The following is an 18,902-nucleotide window of genomic DNA, read 5'->3' as shown; positions in this document are numbered from 1 at the left end:
GGACCTGCCTTACAACAGGCCTACAAGCCCTCAGTCCAGCCTCTCTCAGCCTATTGCGGACAGTCTGAGCACCGCTGGAGGGATTGTGCGTTCCTGGTGTAACTCGGGCAGTTGTTGTTGCCATCCTGTACCTGTCCCGCAGGTGTGATGTTAAGATGTACTGATCCTGTGCAGGTGTTGTTACACGTGGTCTGCCACCGCGAGGACGATCAGCTGTCCGTCCTGTCTCCCTGTAGCGCTGTCTTAGGCGTCTCACAGGACAGATATTGCAATGTATTGCCCTGGCCACATCTGCAGTCCTCATGCCTCCTTGCAGCATGCCTAAGGCACGTTCACGCAGATGAGCAGAGACCCTGGGCATCTTTCCTTTGGTGTTTTTCAGAGTCAGTAGAAAGGCCTCTTTAGTGTCCTAAGTTTTCATCACTGTGACCTTAATTGCCTACCGTCTCTAAGCTGTTAGTATCTTAACGACAGTTCCACAGGTGCATGTTCATTAACTGTTTATGGTTCATTGAACAATCATGGGAAACAGTGTTTAACCCCTTTACAATGAAGATCTGTGAAGATATTTTGATTTTTATGAATTATCATTGAAAGACAGGGTCCTGAAAAAGGGAAGAAAAAAAATAATAATTATGTCTCGCTCTCTTAAAACATTTAAAAAGAAAGATCTCGTCCTGTCCCCAGTAATAACTCATCATAATGATTAGTCCCCAGTAATAACTCATCATAATGATTAGTCCTGTCCCCAGTAATAACTCATCATGATTAGTCCCCAGTAATAACTCATCATAATGATTAGTCCCCAGTAATAACTCATCATAATGATTAGTCCTGTCCCCAGTAATAACTCATCATGATTAGTCCCCAGTAATAACTCATCATAATGATTAGTCCCCAGTAATAACTCATCATAATGATTAGTCCCCAGTAATAACTCATCATAATGATTAGTCCCCAGTAATAACTCATCATAATGATTAGTCCCCAGTAATAACTCATCATTATTAGTCCCCAGTAATAACTCATCATCATGATTAGTCCCCAGTAATAACTCATCATTATTAGTCCCCAGTAATAACTCATCATAATGATTAGTCCCCAGTAATAACTCATCATAATGATTAGTCCCCAGTAATAACTCATCATGATTAGTCCCCAGTAATAACTCATCATAATGATTAGTCCCCAGTAATAACTCATCATAATGATTAGTCCCCAGTAATAACTCATCATAATGATTAGTCCCCAGTAATAACTCATCATAATGATTAGTCCCCAGTAATAACTCATCATGATGATTAGTCCCCAGTAATAACTCATCATGATTAGTCCCCAGTAATAACTCATCATAATGATTAGTCCTGTCCCCAGTAATAACTCATCATAATGATTAGTCCCCAGTAATAACTCATCATGATGATTAGTCCCCAGTAATAACTCATCATAATGATTAGTCCCCAGTAATAACTCATCATAATGATTAGTCCCCAGTAATAACTCATCATAATGATTAGTCCCCAGTAATAACTCATCATGATTAGTCCCCAGTAATAACTCATCATAATGATTAGACCTGTCCCCAGTAATAACTCATCATAATGATTAGTCCCCAGTAATAACTCATCATAATGATTAGTCCCCAGTAATAACTCATCATGATTAGTCCCCAGTAATAACTCATCATAATGATTAGTCCCCAGTAATAACTCATCATAATGATTAGTCCCTAGTAATAACTCATCATAATGATTAGTCCCCAGTAATAATTCATCATAATGATTAGTCCCCAGTAATAACTCATCATAATGATTAGTCCCCAGTAATAACTCATCATAATGATTAGTCCCCAGTAATAACTCATCATAATGATTAGTCCCCAGTAATAACTCATCATAATGATTAGTCCCCAGTAATAACTCATCATAATGATTAGTCCCCAGTAATAACTCATCATAATGATTAGTCCCAAGTAATAACTCATCATAATGATTAGTCCCCAGTAATAACTCATCATAATGATTAGTCCCCAGTAATAACTCATCATAATGATTAGTCCCCAGTAATAACTCATCATAATGATTAGTCCTGTCCCCAGTAATAACTCATCATAATGATTAGTCCCCAGTAATAACTCATCATAATGATTAGTCCCCAGTAATAACTCATCATAATGATTAGTCCCCAGTAATAACTCATCATAATGATTAGTCCCCAGTAATAACTCATCATAATGATTAGTCCCCAGTAATAACTCATCATAATGATTAGTCCCCAGTAATAACTCATCATAATGATTAGTCCCCAGTAATAACTCATCATAATGATTAGTCCTGTCCCCAGTAATAACTCATCATAATGAATTAGTCCCCAGTAATAACTCATCATGATTAGTCCCCAGTAATAACTCATCATAATGATTAGTCCCCAGTAATAACTCATCATAATGATTAGTCCCCAGTAATAACTCATCATGATTAGTCCCCAGTAATAACTCATCATAATGATTAGTCCCCAGTAATAACTCATCATAATGATTAGTCCCCAGTAATAACTCATCATAATGATTAGTCCCCAGTAATATCTCATCATGATTAGTCCCCAGTAATAACTCATCATAATGATTAGTCCCCAGTAATAACTCATCATAATGATTAGTCCCCAGTAATAATTCATCATAATGATTAGTCCCCAGTAATAACTCATCATAATGATTAGTCCCCAGTAATAACTCATCATAATGATTAGTCCCCAGTAATAACTCATCATAATGATTAGTCCCCAGTAATAACTCATCATAATGATTAGTCTCCAGTAATAACTCATCATAATGATTAGTCCCCAGTAATAACTCATCATAATGATTAGTCCCCAGTAATAACTCATCATAATGATTAGTCCCCAGTAATAACTCATCATAATGATTAGTCCCCAGTAATAACTCATCATAATGATTAGTCCCCAGTAATAACTCATCATAATGATTAGTCCCCAGTAATAACTCATCATAATGATTAGTCCTGTCCCCAGTAATAACTCATCATAATGAATTAGTCCCCAGTAATAACTCATCATGATTAGTCCCCAGTAATAACTCATCATAATGATTAGTCCCCAGTAATAACTCATCATAATGATTAGTCCCCAGTAATAACTCATCATGATTAGTCCCCAGTAATAACTCATCATAATGATTAGTCCCCAGTAATAACTCATCATAATGATTAGTCCCCAGTAATAACTCATCATAATGATTAGTCCCCAGTAATAACTCATCATAATGATTAGTCCTGTCCCCAGTAATAACTCATCATAATGATTAGTCCCCAGTAATAACTCATCATGATTAGTCCCCAGTAATAACTCATCATAATGATTAGTCCCCAGTAATAACTCATCATAATGATTAGTCCCCAGTAATAACTCATCATGATTAGTCCCCAGTAATAACTCATCATAATGATTAGTCCCCAGTAATAACTCATCATAATGATTAGTCCCCAGTAATAACTCATCATAATGATTAGTCCCCAGTAATATCTCATCATGATTAGTCCCCAGTAATAACTCATCATAATGATTAGTCCCCAGTAATAACTCATCATAATGATTAGTCCCCAGTAATAACTCATCATAATGATTAGTCCCCAGTAATAACTCATCATAATGATTAGTCCCCAGTAATAACTCATCATAATGATTAGTCCCCAGTAATAACTCATCATAATGATTAGTCCCCAGTAATAACTCATCATAATGATTAGTCCCCAGTAATAACTCATCATAATGATTAGTCTCCAGTAATAACTCATCATAATGATTAGTCCCCAGTAATAACTCATCATAATGATTAGTCCCCAGTAATAACTCATCATAATGATTAGTCCCCAGTAATAACTCATCATAATGATTAGTCCCCAGTAATAACTCATCATAATGATTAGTCCCCAGTAATAACTCATCATAATGATTAGTCCCCAGTAATAACTCATCATAATGATTAGTCCCCAGTAATAACTCATCATAATGATTAGTCCCCAGTAATAACTCATCATAATGATTAGTCCCCAGTAATAACTCATCATAATGATTAGTCCCCAGTAATAACTCATCATTATTAGTAAATCAATCGGTTACATCAATATATGTACAGTTTGAGAATGACTTTGCAAATGTGTCTGATGGAAACGATCTGTGTATTTCATGTTTTGTCTCCGTTCTCAATCTCCCTCTCCACCCCTCCCCCTCTCCCACTCCCCTCTCCACCCCTCCCTCTCTCCCCCTTCCCTCTCCATCCCTCCCTCTCTCCCCCTCCCTCTCCACCCCTCCCTCTCCACCCCTTCCCCCCTCCCTCTCCACCCCTCTCTCTCCATCCCTCCCTCTCTCCCACTCCCCTCTCCACCCCTCCCTCTCCACCCCTTCCCTCTCCATCCCACCCTCTCTCCCCCTTCCCTCTCCATCCCTCCCTCTCTCCCCTCCCTCTCCACCCCTCCCTCTCCATCCCTCCCTCTCTCCCACTCCCCTCTCCATCCCTCCCTCTCTTCCCCTTCCCTCTCCATCCCTCCCTCTCTCCCTCCCTCTCCACCCCTCCCTCTCCATCCCTCCCTCTCTCCCCCTTCCCTCTCCATCCCACCCTCTCTCCCCTTCCCTCTCCATCCCTCCCTCTCTCCCCCTCCCCTCTCCCCCTCCCTCTCCACCCTCCCCTCTCCACCCCTCCCTCTCTCCCCTCCCTCTCCACCCCTCCCCTCTCCACCCCTCCCTCTCTCCCCCTTCCCTCTCCATCCCTCCCTCTCCACCCCTCCACTCTCCACCCCTCCCTCTCTCCCTCTCCACCCCTCCACCCCTCCCTCTCCACCCCTCCCTCTCCCCTCCCCCTCCCTCTCTCAGTCTGTCGGGGAATCCTCCGTTCTACGACGAGACAGAAGAAGAGAACACAGACCTTCACAACCGGATCATCTTCTGTCGTATCGTAGCCGGGGAGTTTGAGTTTGACGCTCCTTACTGGGACGACATCTCTGTTCCAGGTACACAACTCTGAAGAAAGAAAAACTGCTTCTTACTGTGGCACCTGATGGCACCTGATGGCACCTGATGGCACCTGATGGCACCTGATGGCACCTGATACCTAACACTGATGTCCCTGATAGCTGTTTTATTGACGAACGTTTTTACCTGCCAGAACTGACTGTGATATGTGGTTGTCTTGCCTACCTTAGTTCCGCGATTAGTCGCTCTGGATGAGACGAATGTCTGCTAAATCAGTGTTTCCCCAACTCCGGTCCTCCAGTACCCCCAACAGCCCAACTCCGGTCCTCCAGTACCCCCAACAGCCCAACTTCGGTCCTCCAGTACCTCCCCAACAGCCCAACCCCGGTCCTCCAGTACCCCCCAACAGCCCAACCCTGGTCCTCCAGTCCCCAGTACCCCCCCCAACAGCCCAACCCTGGTCCTCCAGTCCCCAGTACCTCCCCAACAGCCCAACCCTGGTCCTCCAGTCCCCCAACAGCTTAACTCCGGTACTGGAGAACCAGGGTTGGAAACCCCTGTGATAAATTACCAAAATGTTAAATGTAGAGACAACCACTAGAGGGGGTAATGTAGTGCAGGTCCACTAGAGGGGGTAATGTAGTGCAGGTCCACTAGAGGGGGTAATGTAGTGCAGGTCCACTAGAGGGGTAATGTAGTGCAGGTCCACTAGAGGGGGTAATGTAGTGCAGGTCCACTAGAGGGGGTAATGTAGTGCAGGTCCACTAGAGGGGGTAATGTAGTGCAGGTCCCTTAGAGGGGGTAATGTAGTGCAGGTCCACTAGAGGGGATAATGTAGTGCAGGTCCACTAGAGGGGGTAATGTAGTGCAGGTCCACTAGAGGGGGGTAATGTAGTGCAGGTCCACTAGAGGGGGTAATGTAGTGCAGGTCCACTAGAGGGGGTAATGTAGTGCAGGTCCACTAGAGGGGGTAATGTAGTGCAGGTCCACTAGAGGGGGTAATGTAGTGCAGGTCCACTAGAGGGGGTAATGTAGTGCAGGTCCCTTAGAGGGGGTAATGTAGTGCAGGTCCACTAGAGGGGATAATGTAGTGCAGGTCCACTAGAGGGGGTAATGTAGTGCAGGTCCACTGGAGGGGGTAATGTAGTGCAGGTCCACTAGAGGGGGTAATGTAGTGCAGGTCCACTAGAGGGGGTAATGTAGTGCAGGTCCACTAGAGGGGGTAATGTAGTGCAGGTCCACTAGAGGGGGTAATGTAGTGCAGGTCCACTAGAGGGGGTAATGTAGTGCAGGTCCACTAGAGGGGGTAATGTAGTGCAGGTCCACTAGAGGGGGTAATGTAGTGCAAGTCCACTAGAGGGGGTAATGTAGTGCAGGTACATAATGACTTACTGTACTGCACATCCTCTCTCTCTCCTCCCACTCTACTGCCCCCTCTCTCTCTCCCACTCTACTGCCCCCTCTCTCCTTTCTGCTCTCTTGCCCCCTCTCTCTCTCCTGCCCCTCTCTCCCTCTTGCCCCCTCTCTCCCTCCTGCCCCCTCTCTCCCTCTTGCCCCCTCTCTCCCCCTGCCCCCCCTCTCCCTCCTGCCCCCTCTCTCCCTCCTGCCCCCTCTCTCCCTCCTGCCTCCTCTCTCCCTCCTGCCCCCTCTCTCCCCCTGCCCTCTCTCTCCCCCCTGCCCCCTCTCTCCCTCCTCCCCCTCTCCCCTCCTACCCCCTCTCTCTCTCCCTCCTCCCCCTCTCCCTCCTGCCCCCTCTCTCTCCCTCTCAGCTAAGGAGTTAGTGTGTAGGCTGATGGAGGTGGACCAGATGCTGAGAATCACAGCTGCAGATGCTCTGTTACACAAGTGGTGAGTACACACACACACACACACACACACACACACACACACACACACACACACAACACACACACACACACACACACACACACACACACACACACACACACACACACACCACACACACTAACAGACACACACACACACTAACACACACTAACACACACACACACACACACACACACACACACTAACAGACACACACACACACTAACACACACTAACACACACACACACACACACACACTAACACACACACACTAACACACACACACACCACACACCACACACCACACAGACACACACTAACAGAGACACACACACACTAACACACACTATTTAGTAAACAGAGCCTCATCATGAAAACATAAGAGCCTGTATGTGGGAAGCAGTCTAACTCAATGAATGTTGTCATTAACATGTTTATTGTTCTGTCCGTCAGGATTGCTGGTAACGGGGCCTCGGAGAAGAACCTGAAGGATGGAGTGTGTGCCCAGTTTGAGAAGAACTTTGCTAAATCCAAGTGGAGGGTAAGAATCCTCCTCTTATGTTTAATCTCTATTGGTGCTTTCAAGACAACTGGGATCTCTAAGAAACAAGGTCGAATCATGACGTCAGTGATCTTCAGGTTGAAAGGTCGGCGCTCTAGGATGATCGTTCAGAAAGGTTTTTCCAAGTCGGAACTAGTTTTTTCCCCAGAGTTCCCAGTGGTCTTGAATGCAGCATTAGTCCTAATGTATGTTCTCAGTTTTAATCCCTTTAGTTCAGGCCTGGGCTCCTCCAGTCCTCTAGCTGGTCCAGTTTATATCCATCTAGTTCAGGCCTGGGCTCCTCCAGTCCTCTAGCTGGTCCAGTTTATATCCATCTAGTTCAGGCCTGGGCTCCTCCAGTCCTCTAGCTGGTCCAGTTTATATCCATCTAGTTCAGGCCTGGGCTCCTCCAGTCCTCTGCTGTTCCAGTTTATATCCATCTAGTTCAGGCCTGGGCTCCTCCAGTCCTCTAGCTGTTCCAGTTTATATCCATCTAGTTCAGGCCTGGGCTCCTCCAGTCCTCTAGCTGGTCCAGTTTTAATCCCTTTAGTTCAGGCCTGGGCTCCTCCAGTCCTCTAGCTGGTCCAGTTTTAATCCCTTTAGTTCAGGCCTGGGCTCCTCCAGTCCTCTAGCTGTTCCAGTTTATATCCATCTAGTTCAGGCCTGGGCTCCTCCAGTCCTCTAGCTGTTCCAGTTTATATCCATCTAGTTCAGGCCTGGGCTCCTCCAGTCCTCTGCTGTTCCAGTTTATATCCATCTAGTTCAGGCCTGGGCTCCTCCAGTCCTCTGCTGTTCCAGTTTATATCCATCTAGTTCAGGCCTGGGCTCCTCCAGTCCTCTAGCTGTTCCAGTTTATATCCATCTAGTTCAGGCCTGGGCTCCTCCAGTCCTCTAGCTGGTCCAGTTTTAATCCCTTTAGTTCAGGCCTGGGCTCCTCCAGTCCTCTAGCTGTTCCAGTTTATATCCATCTAGTTCAGGCCTGGGCTCCTCCAGTCCTCTAGCTGTTCCAGTTTATATCCATCTAGTTCAGGCCTGGGCTACTCCAGTCCTCTGCTGTTCCAGTTTATATCCATCTAGTTCAGGCCTGGGCTCCTCCAGTCCTCTGCTGTTCCAGTTTATATCCATCTAGTTCAGGCCTGGGCTCCTCCAGTCCTCTAGCTGTTCCAGTTTATATCCATCTAGTTCAGGCCTGGGCTCCTCCAGTCCTCTAGCTGTTCCAGTTTATATCCATCTAGTTCAGGCCTGGGCTCCTCCAGTCCTCTAGCTGTTCCAGTTTATATCCATCTAGTTCAGGCCTGGGCTCCTCCAGTCCTCTGCTGTTCCAGTTTATATCCATCTAGTTCAGGCCTGGGCTCCTCCAGTCCTCTGCTGTTCCAGTTTATATCCATCTAGTTCAGGCCTGGGCTCCTCCAGTCCTCTAGCTGTTCCAGTTTATATCCATCTAGTTCAGGCCTGGGCTCCTCCAGTCCTCTAGCTGGTCCAGTTTTAATCCCTTTAGTTCAGGCCTGGGCTCCTCCAGTCCTCTAGCTGGTCCAGTTTTAATCCCTTTAGTTCAGGCCTGGGCTCCTCCAGTCCTCTAGCTGTTCCAGTTTATATCCATCTAGTTCAGGCCTGGGCTCCTCCAGTCCTCTAGCTGTTCCAGTTTATATCCATCTAGTTCAGGCCTGGGCTCCTCCAGTCCTCTGCTGTTCCAGTTTATATCCATCTAGTTCAGGCCTGGGCTCCTCCAGTCCTCTGCTGTTCCAGTTTATATCCATCTAGTTCAGGCCTGGGCTCCTCCAGTCCTCTAGCTGTTCCAGTTTATATCCATCTAGTTCAGGCCTGGGCTACTCCAGTCCTCTGCTGTTCCAGTTTATATCCATCTAGTTCAGGCCTGGGCTCCTCCAGTCCTCTAGCTGTTCCAGTTTATATCCATCTAGTTCAGGCCTGGGCTCCTCCAGTCCTCTAGCTGTTCCAGTTTATATCCATCTAGTTCAGGCCTGGGCTCCTCCAGTCCTCTGCTGTTCCAGTTTATATCCATCTAGTTCAGGCCTGGGCTCCTCCAGTCCTCTAGCTGTTCCAGTTTATATCCATCTAGTTCAGGCCTGGGCTCCTCCAGTCCTCTGCTGTTCCAGTTTATATCCATCTAGTTCAGGCCTGGGCTCCTCCAGTCCTCTGCTGTTCCAGTTTATATCCATCTAGTTCAGGCCTGGGCTACTCCAGTCCTCTGCTGTTCCAGTTTATATCCATCTAGTTCAGGCCTGGGCTCCTCCAGTCCTCTAGCTGTTCCAGTTTATATCCATCTAGTTCAGGCCTGGGCTCCTCCAGTCCTCTGCTGTTCCAGTTTATATCCATCTAGTTCAGGCCTGGGCTCCTCCAGTCCTCTAGCTGTTCCAGTTTATATCCATCTAGTTCAGGCCTGGGCTCCTCCAGTCCTCTGCTGTTCCAGTTTATATCCATCTAGTTCAGGCCTGGGCTCCTCCAGTCCTCTAGCTGTTCCAGTTTATATCCATCTAGTTCAGGCCTGGGCTCCTCCAGTCCTCTGCTGTTCCAGTTTATATCCATCTAGTTCAGGCCTGGGCTCCTCCAGTCCTCTGCTGTTCCAGTTTATATCCATCTAGTTCAGGCCTGGGCTCCTCCAGTCCTCTAGCTGTTCCAGTTTATATCCATCTAGTTCAGGCCTGGGCTCCTCCAGTCCTCTAGCTGTTCCAGTTTATATCCATCTAGTTCAGGCCTGGGCTCCTCCAGTCCTCTAGCTGTTCCAGTTTATATCCATCTAGTTCAGGCCTGGGCTCCTCCAGTCCTCTAGCTGTTCCAGTTTATATCCATCTAGTTCAGGCCTGGGCTCCTCCAGTCCTCTAGCTGTTCCAGTTTATATCCATCTAGTTCAGGCCTGGGCTCCTCCAGTCCTCTGCTGTTCCAGTTTATATCCATCTAGTTCAGGCCTGGGCTCCTCCAGTCCTCTAGCTGTTCCAGTTTATATCCATCTAGTTCAGGCCTGGGCTCCTCCAGTCCTCTGCTGTTCCAGTTTATATCCATCTAGTTCAGGCCTGGGCTCCTCCAGTCCTCTAGCTGGTCCAGTTTATATCCATCTAGTTCAGGCCTGGGCTCCTCCAGTCCTCTAGCTGTTCCAGTTTATATCCATCTAGTTCAGGCCTGGGCTCCTCCAGTCCTCTAGCTGGTCCAGTTTATATCCATCTAGTTCAGGCCTGGGCTCCTCCAGTCCTCTGCTGTTCCAGTTTATATCCATCTAGTTCAGGCCTGGGCTCCTCCAGTCCTCTAGCTGTTCCAGTTTATATCCATCTAGTTCAGGCCTGGGCTCCTCCAGTCCTCTAGCTGGTACTATTGCTCATAAATATTTGAATTGATTTAGCTGGATTAAATTGATGATGATGATGATGATGATTATGCAGATTATTCAATTGTTGTTTCCAGAGAAGGCTAGTGGGCAAACATTTAGGAGGACATGCTCATGTCAAACACGATCAAACACGATGAGCCTGTCCTCCCAGATTACACGTTACAATGAGCCTGTCCTCCCAGATTACACGTTACAATGAGCCTGTCCTCCCAGATTACACGTTACAATGAGCCTGTCCTCCCAGATTACACGTTACAATGAGCCTGTCCTCCCAGATTACACGTTACAATGAGCCTGTCCTCCCAGATTACACGTTACAATGAGCCTGTCCTCCCAGATTACACTTTACAATGATCCTGTCCTCCCAGATTACACTTTACAATGATCCTGTCCTCCCAGATTACACGTTACAATGAGCCTGTCCTCCCAGATTACACGTTACAATGAGCCTGTCCTCCCAGATTACACTTTACAATGAGCCTGTCCTCCCAGATTACACGTTACAATGAGCCTGTCCTCCCAGATTACACGTTACAATGAGCCTGTCCTCCCAGATTACACATTACAATGAGCCTGTCCTCCCAGATTACACGTTACAATGAGCCTGTCCTCCCAGATTACACGTTACAATGAGCCTGTCCTCCCAGATTACACGTTACAATGAGCCTGTCCTCCCAGATTACACTTTACAATGAGCCTGTCCTCCCAGATTACACCTTACAATGAGCCTGTCCTCCCAGATTACACTTTACAATGATCCTGTCCTCCCAGATTACCACTCACCAGCCTCCTTTGGTTGTTTGTAAGGATGATGATGATGATGGCGGTTATGATGAAGGATATCCAGGAGGATGTACTATAGAAGCAGCATGATTAACCCCCTTAATAACCCCCTTAATAACCCCCTTAATAACCCCCTTAATAACCCTTTTGTCTCCCCTGCATGTGGGTTCCCAGGACCTGAAGGTAGAAAGTTCTCTATGTATGTGGAGAGACCGAGAGTCACACACACACACACACACACACACACACACACCAAATCAACCTTCACTCATTTCTGACGGCCTGCTAATCTCACGGATAATCGTGTCATTATTGTAAAAGAGATATCGGTGTTTAGAATCACCTGTCTGAACACGGTAGGGATTGTGTCCCAAATGCTGCCCTATTCGCTTGCACTGCTTTTGACTAGAGCACTATAGGCCCCTAGACAAAAGTAGTGCACTATATAGGGAATAGGGCTCTGGTCTAAAGTAGTGCACTATATAGGGAATAGGGCTCTGGTCTAAAGTAGTGCACTATATAGGGAATAGGGCTCTGGTCTAAAGTAGTGCACTATATAGGGAATAGGGCTCTGGTCTAAAGTAGTGCACTATATAGGGAATAGGGCTCTGGTCTAAAGTAGTGCACTATATAGGGAATAGGGCTCTGGTCTAAAGTAGTGCACTATATAGGGAATAGGGATCTGGTCTATAGTAGTGCCCTATATAGGGAATAGGGCTCTGGTCTATAGTAGTGCCCTATATAGGGAATAGGGCTCTGGTCTATAGTAGTGCCCTATATAGGGAATAGGGCTCTGGTCTATAGTAGTGCCCTATATAGGGAATAGGGATCTGGTCTATAGTAGTGCCCTATATAGGGAATAGGGCTCTGGTCTATAGTAGTACCACTATATAGGGAATAGGGCTCTGGTCTATAGTAGTGCCCTATATAGGGATTAGGGTGCATGCCTAGGAGTCTCAAAGGATATTCAGATGAACACCATCAGATTGTTTATGTTACCATGAGAGAGAGGAACACAGAGAGAGAGAGAGAGAGAGAGAGAGAGAGAGAGGAACACAGAGAGAGAGAGAGGGGAACACAGAGAGAGAGAGAGAGAGAGAGAGAGAGCGAGAGAGAGAGAGAGAGAGAGGGGGGAACACAGAGAGAGAGAGAGAGAGAGAGGGGAACACAGAGAGAGAGAGAGCGAGAGAGAGAGAGAGAGAGAGAGAGAGAGAGAGGGGGAACACAGAGAGAGAGAGAGAGAGGGGAACACAGAGAGAGAGAGAGAGCGAGAGAGAGAGAGAGAGAGAGAGAGAGAGAGAGGGGGGAACACAGAGAGAGAGAGAGAGAGAGAGGGGAACACAGAGAGAGAGAGAGAGAGAGAGAGAGAGAGAGAGAGAGAGAGAGAGAGAGAGAGAAGGGGGAACACAGAGAGAGAGAGAGAGAGAGAGGGGGAACACAGAGAGAGAGAGAGAGAGAGGGGAACACAGAGAGAGAGAGAGAGAGAGAGAGCGAGAGAGAGAGAGAGAGAGAGGGGGAACACAGAGAGAGAGAGAGAGAGAGAGAGGGGAACACAGAGAGAGAGAGAGAGAGAGGGGAACACAGAGAGAGAGAGAGAGAGAGCGAGAGAGAGAGAGAGAGAGAGAGAGAGAGAGAGGGGGAACACAGAGAGAGAGAGAGAGGGGAACACAGAGAGAGAGAGAGAGAGAGAGAGAGCGAGAGAGAGAGAGAGAGAGAGAGAGAGAGAAGGGGAACACAGAGAGAGAGAGAGAGAGAGAGAGGGGAACACAGAGAGAGAGAGAGAGAGAGCGAGAGAGAGAGAGAGAGAGAGAGAGAGAGGGGAACACAGAGAGAGAGAGAGAGAGAGAGAGAGAGAGGGGGGAACACAGAGAGAGAGAGAGGGGAACACAGAGAGAGAGAGAGAGAGAGAGAGAGAGCGAGAGAGAGAGAGAGAGAGGGGGAACACAGAGAGAGAGAGAGAGAGGGGAACACAGAGAGAGAGAGAGAGAGAGAGAGAGAGAGAGAGAGAGAGAGAGAGAGAGGGGGGGGGACACAGAGAGGAAATGTGTTGATAATGTCTGATTGGTGAGATGAAGTCTCTCTTCCCTAAGCCCATCCCACTCTGATCCAGCCCACCGTCACTCAGCCAATCCCAGAAGAGTTCCATCTGCTCTGCCCTGCTCCTCTTCTTCGGGGGCATCTCAAGTGACTTCCTTTCCTTGAATCCTTTCCTTGAATCCTTTCCTCCATCTGCACTGATCTAGGGAACACAGATTAGATGAACGGCTGGAGACAATGAAGGGGATTTACTTAGAGGGTAGGGCCACGGTTTGAGTTTTAGTATAGATTTTCTCAGGTCTCAAACCCAAGTTTAGGGGTCTCTCTCTCTCTCTCAGTTGCAGACCGTAGTCTGGCTTTTTTATGGCGGGTTTGGAGCAGTGGCTTCTTCCTTGCTGAGCGGCCTTTCAGGTTATGTTGATATAGGACTCGTTTTACTGTGGATATAGATACTTTTGAACCCATTTCCTCCAGCATCTTCACAAGGTCCTTTGCTGTTGTTCTGGGATTGATTTGCTCTTTTCGCACCAAAGTGCGTTCATCTCTAGGAGACAGAATGCGTCTCCTTCCTGAGCGGTATGACGGCTGCGTAGTCTCATGGTGTTTATACTTGCGTACTATTGTTTGTACAGATGAACGTGGTACCTTCAGGCATTTGGAAATTGCTCCCAAGGATGAACCAGACTTGTGGAGGTCTACAATTCTTTTTCTGAGGTCTTGGCTGATTTCTTTTGATTTTCCCATGATGTCAAGCAAAGAGGCACTGAGTTTGAAGGTAGGCCTTGAAATACATCCACAGGTACACCTCCAATTGACTCAAATGATGTCAATTAGCCTATCAGAAGCTTCGAAAGCCATGACATCATTTTCTGGAATTTTCCAAGCTGTTTAAAGGCACAGTCAACTTAGTGTATGTAAACTTCTGACCCACAGGAATTGTGATACAGTGAATTATAACTGAAATAATCTGTCTTTAAACAATTGTTGGAAAAATGACTTGTGTCAAGCACAAAGTAGATGCTCTAACCGACTTGCCAAAACTATAGTTTGTTGACAAGAAATTTGTGGAGTGGTTGAAAAACGAGTTTTAATGACTCCAACCTAAGTGTATGTAAACTTCCGACTTCAACTGTACACTACAAAAGTATATGGACACCTGCTCATCACATTCCAAAATCATCTGCATTAATATGGAGTTGGTCCCCCCCTTTGCTGCTGTAACAGCCTCCACTCTTCTGGGAAGGCTTTCCACTAGATGTTGGAACATTGCTGCGGGGGACTTTCTTCCATTCAGCCACAAGAGCATTAGTGAGGTTGGGCACTGATGTTGGGTGATTAGTCCTGGCTCTCAGTTGGCGTTCCAATTCATCTCAAAGGTGTTCGATGGGGTTGAGGTCAGGGCTCTGTGCAGGCCAGTCAAGTTCTACCATACAGATCTAAACAACCTTTTCTGTATGGACCTCGCTTTGTGCACGGGGGCATTGTCATGCTGAAACAGGAAAGGGCCTTCCCCTTTCTATGCTTGCCACAAAGTTGCAAGCATAGAATCGTCTAGAATGTCATTCTATGCTGTAGTGTTAAGATTTCCCTTCACTGGAACTAAGGGGCCTAGCCCGAACCATCAAAAACAGCCCTAGACCATTATTCCTCCTCCACCAAACTTTACAGTTGGCACTATGCATTCGGACAGGTAGCGTTCCGCTGGCATCTGCCAAACCCAGATTCGTCCATCAGACTGCCAGATGGTGAAGCGTCGTTCATCACTCCAAAGAACGCATTTACACTGCTCCAGAGTCCAATGGCGGCGAGCTTTCCAGCCGATGCTTGCACATGGTGATGTTAGGCTTGTGTGCGGCTGCTCGGCCATGGAAACCCATTTCATAAAGCTCCCGATGAACAGTTCTTGTGCTGATGTTGCTTCCAGAGGCAGTTTGGAACTCGGTAGTGAGCTTTGTAACCGAGGACAGATGATTTTCACACGCTACGCGCTTCAGCACTCGGTGGTCCCATTCTGTGAGCTTGTATGGCCTACCACTTCACGGTTGAGCCGTTGTTGCTCCTAGACGTTTCCACTTCACAATAACAGCACTTACAGTTGACCGGGGCAGATCTAGCAGGGCAGAAATTTGAGGAACTGACTTGTTTGAAAGGTGGCATCCTATGATGGTGCCACATTGAAAGTCACTGAGCTCTTCAGTAAGGCCATTCTACTGCCAATGTTTGTCTGTGGAGATTGCATGGCTGTGTGCTCGATTTTATACACCTGTCAGAAACGGTGTGGTTAAAATAGCGGAATCCACAAATTTTAAGGGGTGTCCACATACTTTTGTGTATATATATAGTGTACAGTCGTGGCCAAAAGTTTTGAGAATGACACAAATATTAATTTCCACAAAGTTTGCTGCTTCAGTGTCTTTAGATATTTTTGTCAGATGTTACTATGGAATACTGAAGTATAATTACAAGCATTTCATAAGTGTCAAAGGCTTTTATTGGCAATTACATGAAGTTGATGCAAAGAGTCAATATTTGCAGTGTTGACCCTTCTTTTTCAAGACCTCTGCAATCCGCCCTGGCATGCTGTCAATTAACTTCTGGGCCACATCCTGACTGATGGTAGCCTATTCTTGCATAATCAATGCTTGGAGTTTGTCAGAATTTGTGTGTTTTTGTTTGTCCACCCACCTCTTGAGGATTGACCACAAGTTCTCAATGGGATTAAGGTCTGGGGGGTTTCCTGGCTATGGACCCAAAATATTGATGTTTTCTTCCCCGAGAAACTTAGTTATCACTTTTGCCTTATGGTAAGGTGCTCCATCATGCTGGAAAAGGCATTGTTCGTCACCAAACTGTTCCTGGATGGTTGGGAGAAGTTGCTCTCGGAGGATGTGTTGGTACCATTCTTTATTCATGGCTGTGTTCTTAGGCAAAATTGTGAGTGAGCCCACTCCCTTGGCTGAGAAGCAACCCCACACATGAATGGTCTCAGGATGCTTTACTGTTGGCATGACACAGGACTGATGGTAGCGCTCACCTTGTCTTCTCCGGACAAGCTTTTTTCCGGATGCCCCAAACAATCGGAAAGGGGATTCATCAGAGAAACTGACTTTACCCCAGTCCTCAGCAGTCCAATCCCTGTACCTTTTGCAGAATATCAGTCTGTCCCTGATGTTTTTCCTGGAGAGAAGTGGCTTCTTTGCTGCCCTTCTTGACACCAGGCCATCCTCCAAAAGTCTTCGCCTCACTGTGCGTGCAGATGCACTCACACCTGCCTGCTGCCATTCCTGAGCAAGCTCTGTACTGGTGGTGCCCCGATCCCACAGCTGAATCAACTTTAGGAGACAGTCCTGGCGTTTGCTGGACTTTCTTGGGCGCCCTGAAGCCTTCTTCACAACAATTGAACCGCTCTCCTTGAATTTCTTGATGATCCGATAAATGGTTGATTTAGGTGCAATCTTACTGGCAGCAATATCCTTGCCTGTGAAGCCTTTTTTGTGCAAAGCAATGATGACGGCACGTGTTTCCTTGCAGGTAACCATGGTTGACAGAGGAAGAACAATGATTCCAAGTACCACCCTCCTTTTGAAGCTTCCAGTCTGTTATTCGAACTCAATCAGCATGACAGAGTGATCTCCAGGCTTGTCCTCGTCAACACTCATTTGCATGGCAAAGAGGGACTTTGCAATTAATTGCAATTCATCTGATCACTCTTCATAACATTCTGGAGTATATGCAAATTTCCATCATACAAACTGAGGCAGCAGACTGAAAATTAATATTTGTGTCATTCTCAAAACTTTTGGCCACGACTGTAGTTACAGCCTTGCGGATCTCTACGGGTCAGACGAAGGAAAGGAGAACGGTAGAAACGGTAGGTAGCCTAGCGGTTAGAGCAACAAAGTGAAAAATCTGTCGACTAGACAAGGAAAGGAGCTGAGGAAAAGAAGGAAACCACATTTGACTATTGAGATGCGGCCCCGTCTCATTCCTCTACAGTGGCTCCTGGTTCATTGACCCATACATGTGGTGCTTGAGGAAGAAATCACACACACACACACAGAATCCCAATCCCACAGGTCTAAAAGTTAGAGAAAGGTGACTCTGTGTCTGCAGTGTTGATAACTGCTTTACTTCGGTGATATCAGTGTTTCACTGATCAGTATTTGGTCTTAGACACACAGTTTATCCCAATAAGACTAATGTTTTTCTCCCCCCCCAAAAATTTGTAAAATGTACAGTCCAGTTCTGGGATGTATTGTCTGATTACATCTTTCTCCCCCCCGGTCACCCTCCCTCCTACCAATGTTCCCCGCTCTCTCTCTCTCCCGCTCTCTCTCCCCCCTCACTCTCTCCCCCCTCTCAATCCCCCTCTCTCTCTCTCTCTCTCTCCCCCCTCTCAATCCCCCTCTCTCTCTCTCTCTCTCTCTCCCCCTCTCAATCCCCCTCTCTCTCTCTCTCTCTCTCTCCCCCTCTCAATCCCCCTCTCTCTCTCTCTCTCTCTCTCCCCCTCTCAATCCCCCTCTCTCTCTCTCTCTCTCTCTCCCCCCTCTCAATCCCCCCTCTCTCTCTCTCTCTCTCTCCCCCCTCTCAATCCCCCTCTCTCTCTCTCTCTCTCTCCCCCTCTCAATCCCCCTCTCTCTCTCTCTCTCTCCCCCTCTCAATCCCCCCTCTCTCTCTCTCTCTCTCTCCCCCTCTCTACTCCCCCTCTCTCTCTCTCTCTCTCTCTCCCCCTCTCAATCCCCCTCTCTCTCTCTCTCTCTCTCCCCCCTCTCAATCCCCCTCTCTCTCTCTCTCTCTCTCCCCCTCTCAATCCCCCCTCTCTCTCTCTCTCTCTCTCTCCCCCTCTCAATCCCCCCTCTCTCTCTCTCTCTCTCTCCCCCCTCTCAATCCCCCTCTCTCTCTCTCTCTCTCTCCCCCTCTCAATCCCCTCTCTCTCTCTTTCTCCCCCTCTCAATCCCCCTCTCTCTCTCTCTCTCTCTCCCCCCTCTCAATCCCCCTCTCTCTCTCTCTCTCTCTCTCCCCCTCTCAATCCCCTCTCTCTCTCTCTCTCTCTCTCCCCCTCTCAATCCCCCTCTCTCTCTCTCTCTCTCTCCCCCTCTCAATCCCCCTCTCTCTCTCTCTCTCTCTCCCCCCTCTCAATCCCCTCTCTCTCTCTCTCTCTCTCTCCCCCTCTCAATCCCCCTCTCTCTCTCTCTCTCTCTCTCCCCCTCTCAATCCCCCTCTCTCTCTCTCTCTCTCTCCCCCTCTCAATCCCCTCTCTCTCTCTCTCTCTCCCCCTCTCAATCCCCCCTCTCTCTCTCTCTCTCTCTCCCCTCTCAATCCCCCTCTCTCTCTCTCTCTCTCTCCCCCCTCTCAATCCCTCTCTCTCTCTCTCTCTTCCCCCTCTC

General features: G+C 47.2%; 1 protein-coding gene across 1 annotated transcript in view; it reads left to right on the top strand.

Annotated features, from left to right (window-relative positions):
• LOC106572974 (caM kinase-like vesicle-associated protein) overlaps window positions 1-18,902 on the top strand; it is a 124,951-nt gene that overhangs the window by 104,940 nt on the left and 1,109 nt on the right. The window contains exons 8-10 of the mRNA XM_045696564.1: window positions 4,888-5,024; window positions 6,756-6,834; window positions 7,268-7,355. Coding sequence (XP_045552520.1) covers window positions 4,888-5,024; window positions 6,756-6,834; window positions 7,268-7,355 — 304 coding nt within the window. The remainder of the gene's footprint in view (window positions 1-4,887; window positions 5,025-6,755; window positions 6,835-7,267; window positions 7,356-18,902) is intronic.

The sequence above is a fragment of the Salmo salar genome, chromosome ssa15 (genome assembly GCF_905237065.1).
Source record: "Salmo salar chromosome ssa15, Ssal_v3.1, whole genome shotgun sequence".
NCBI lineage: Eukaryota > Metazoa > Chordata > Actinopteri > Salmoniformes > Salmonidae > Salmo > Salmo salar.
Note: the sequence above shows the minus strand (reverse complement) of the source record. Positions and strands in the feature narration are given on the sequence as shown.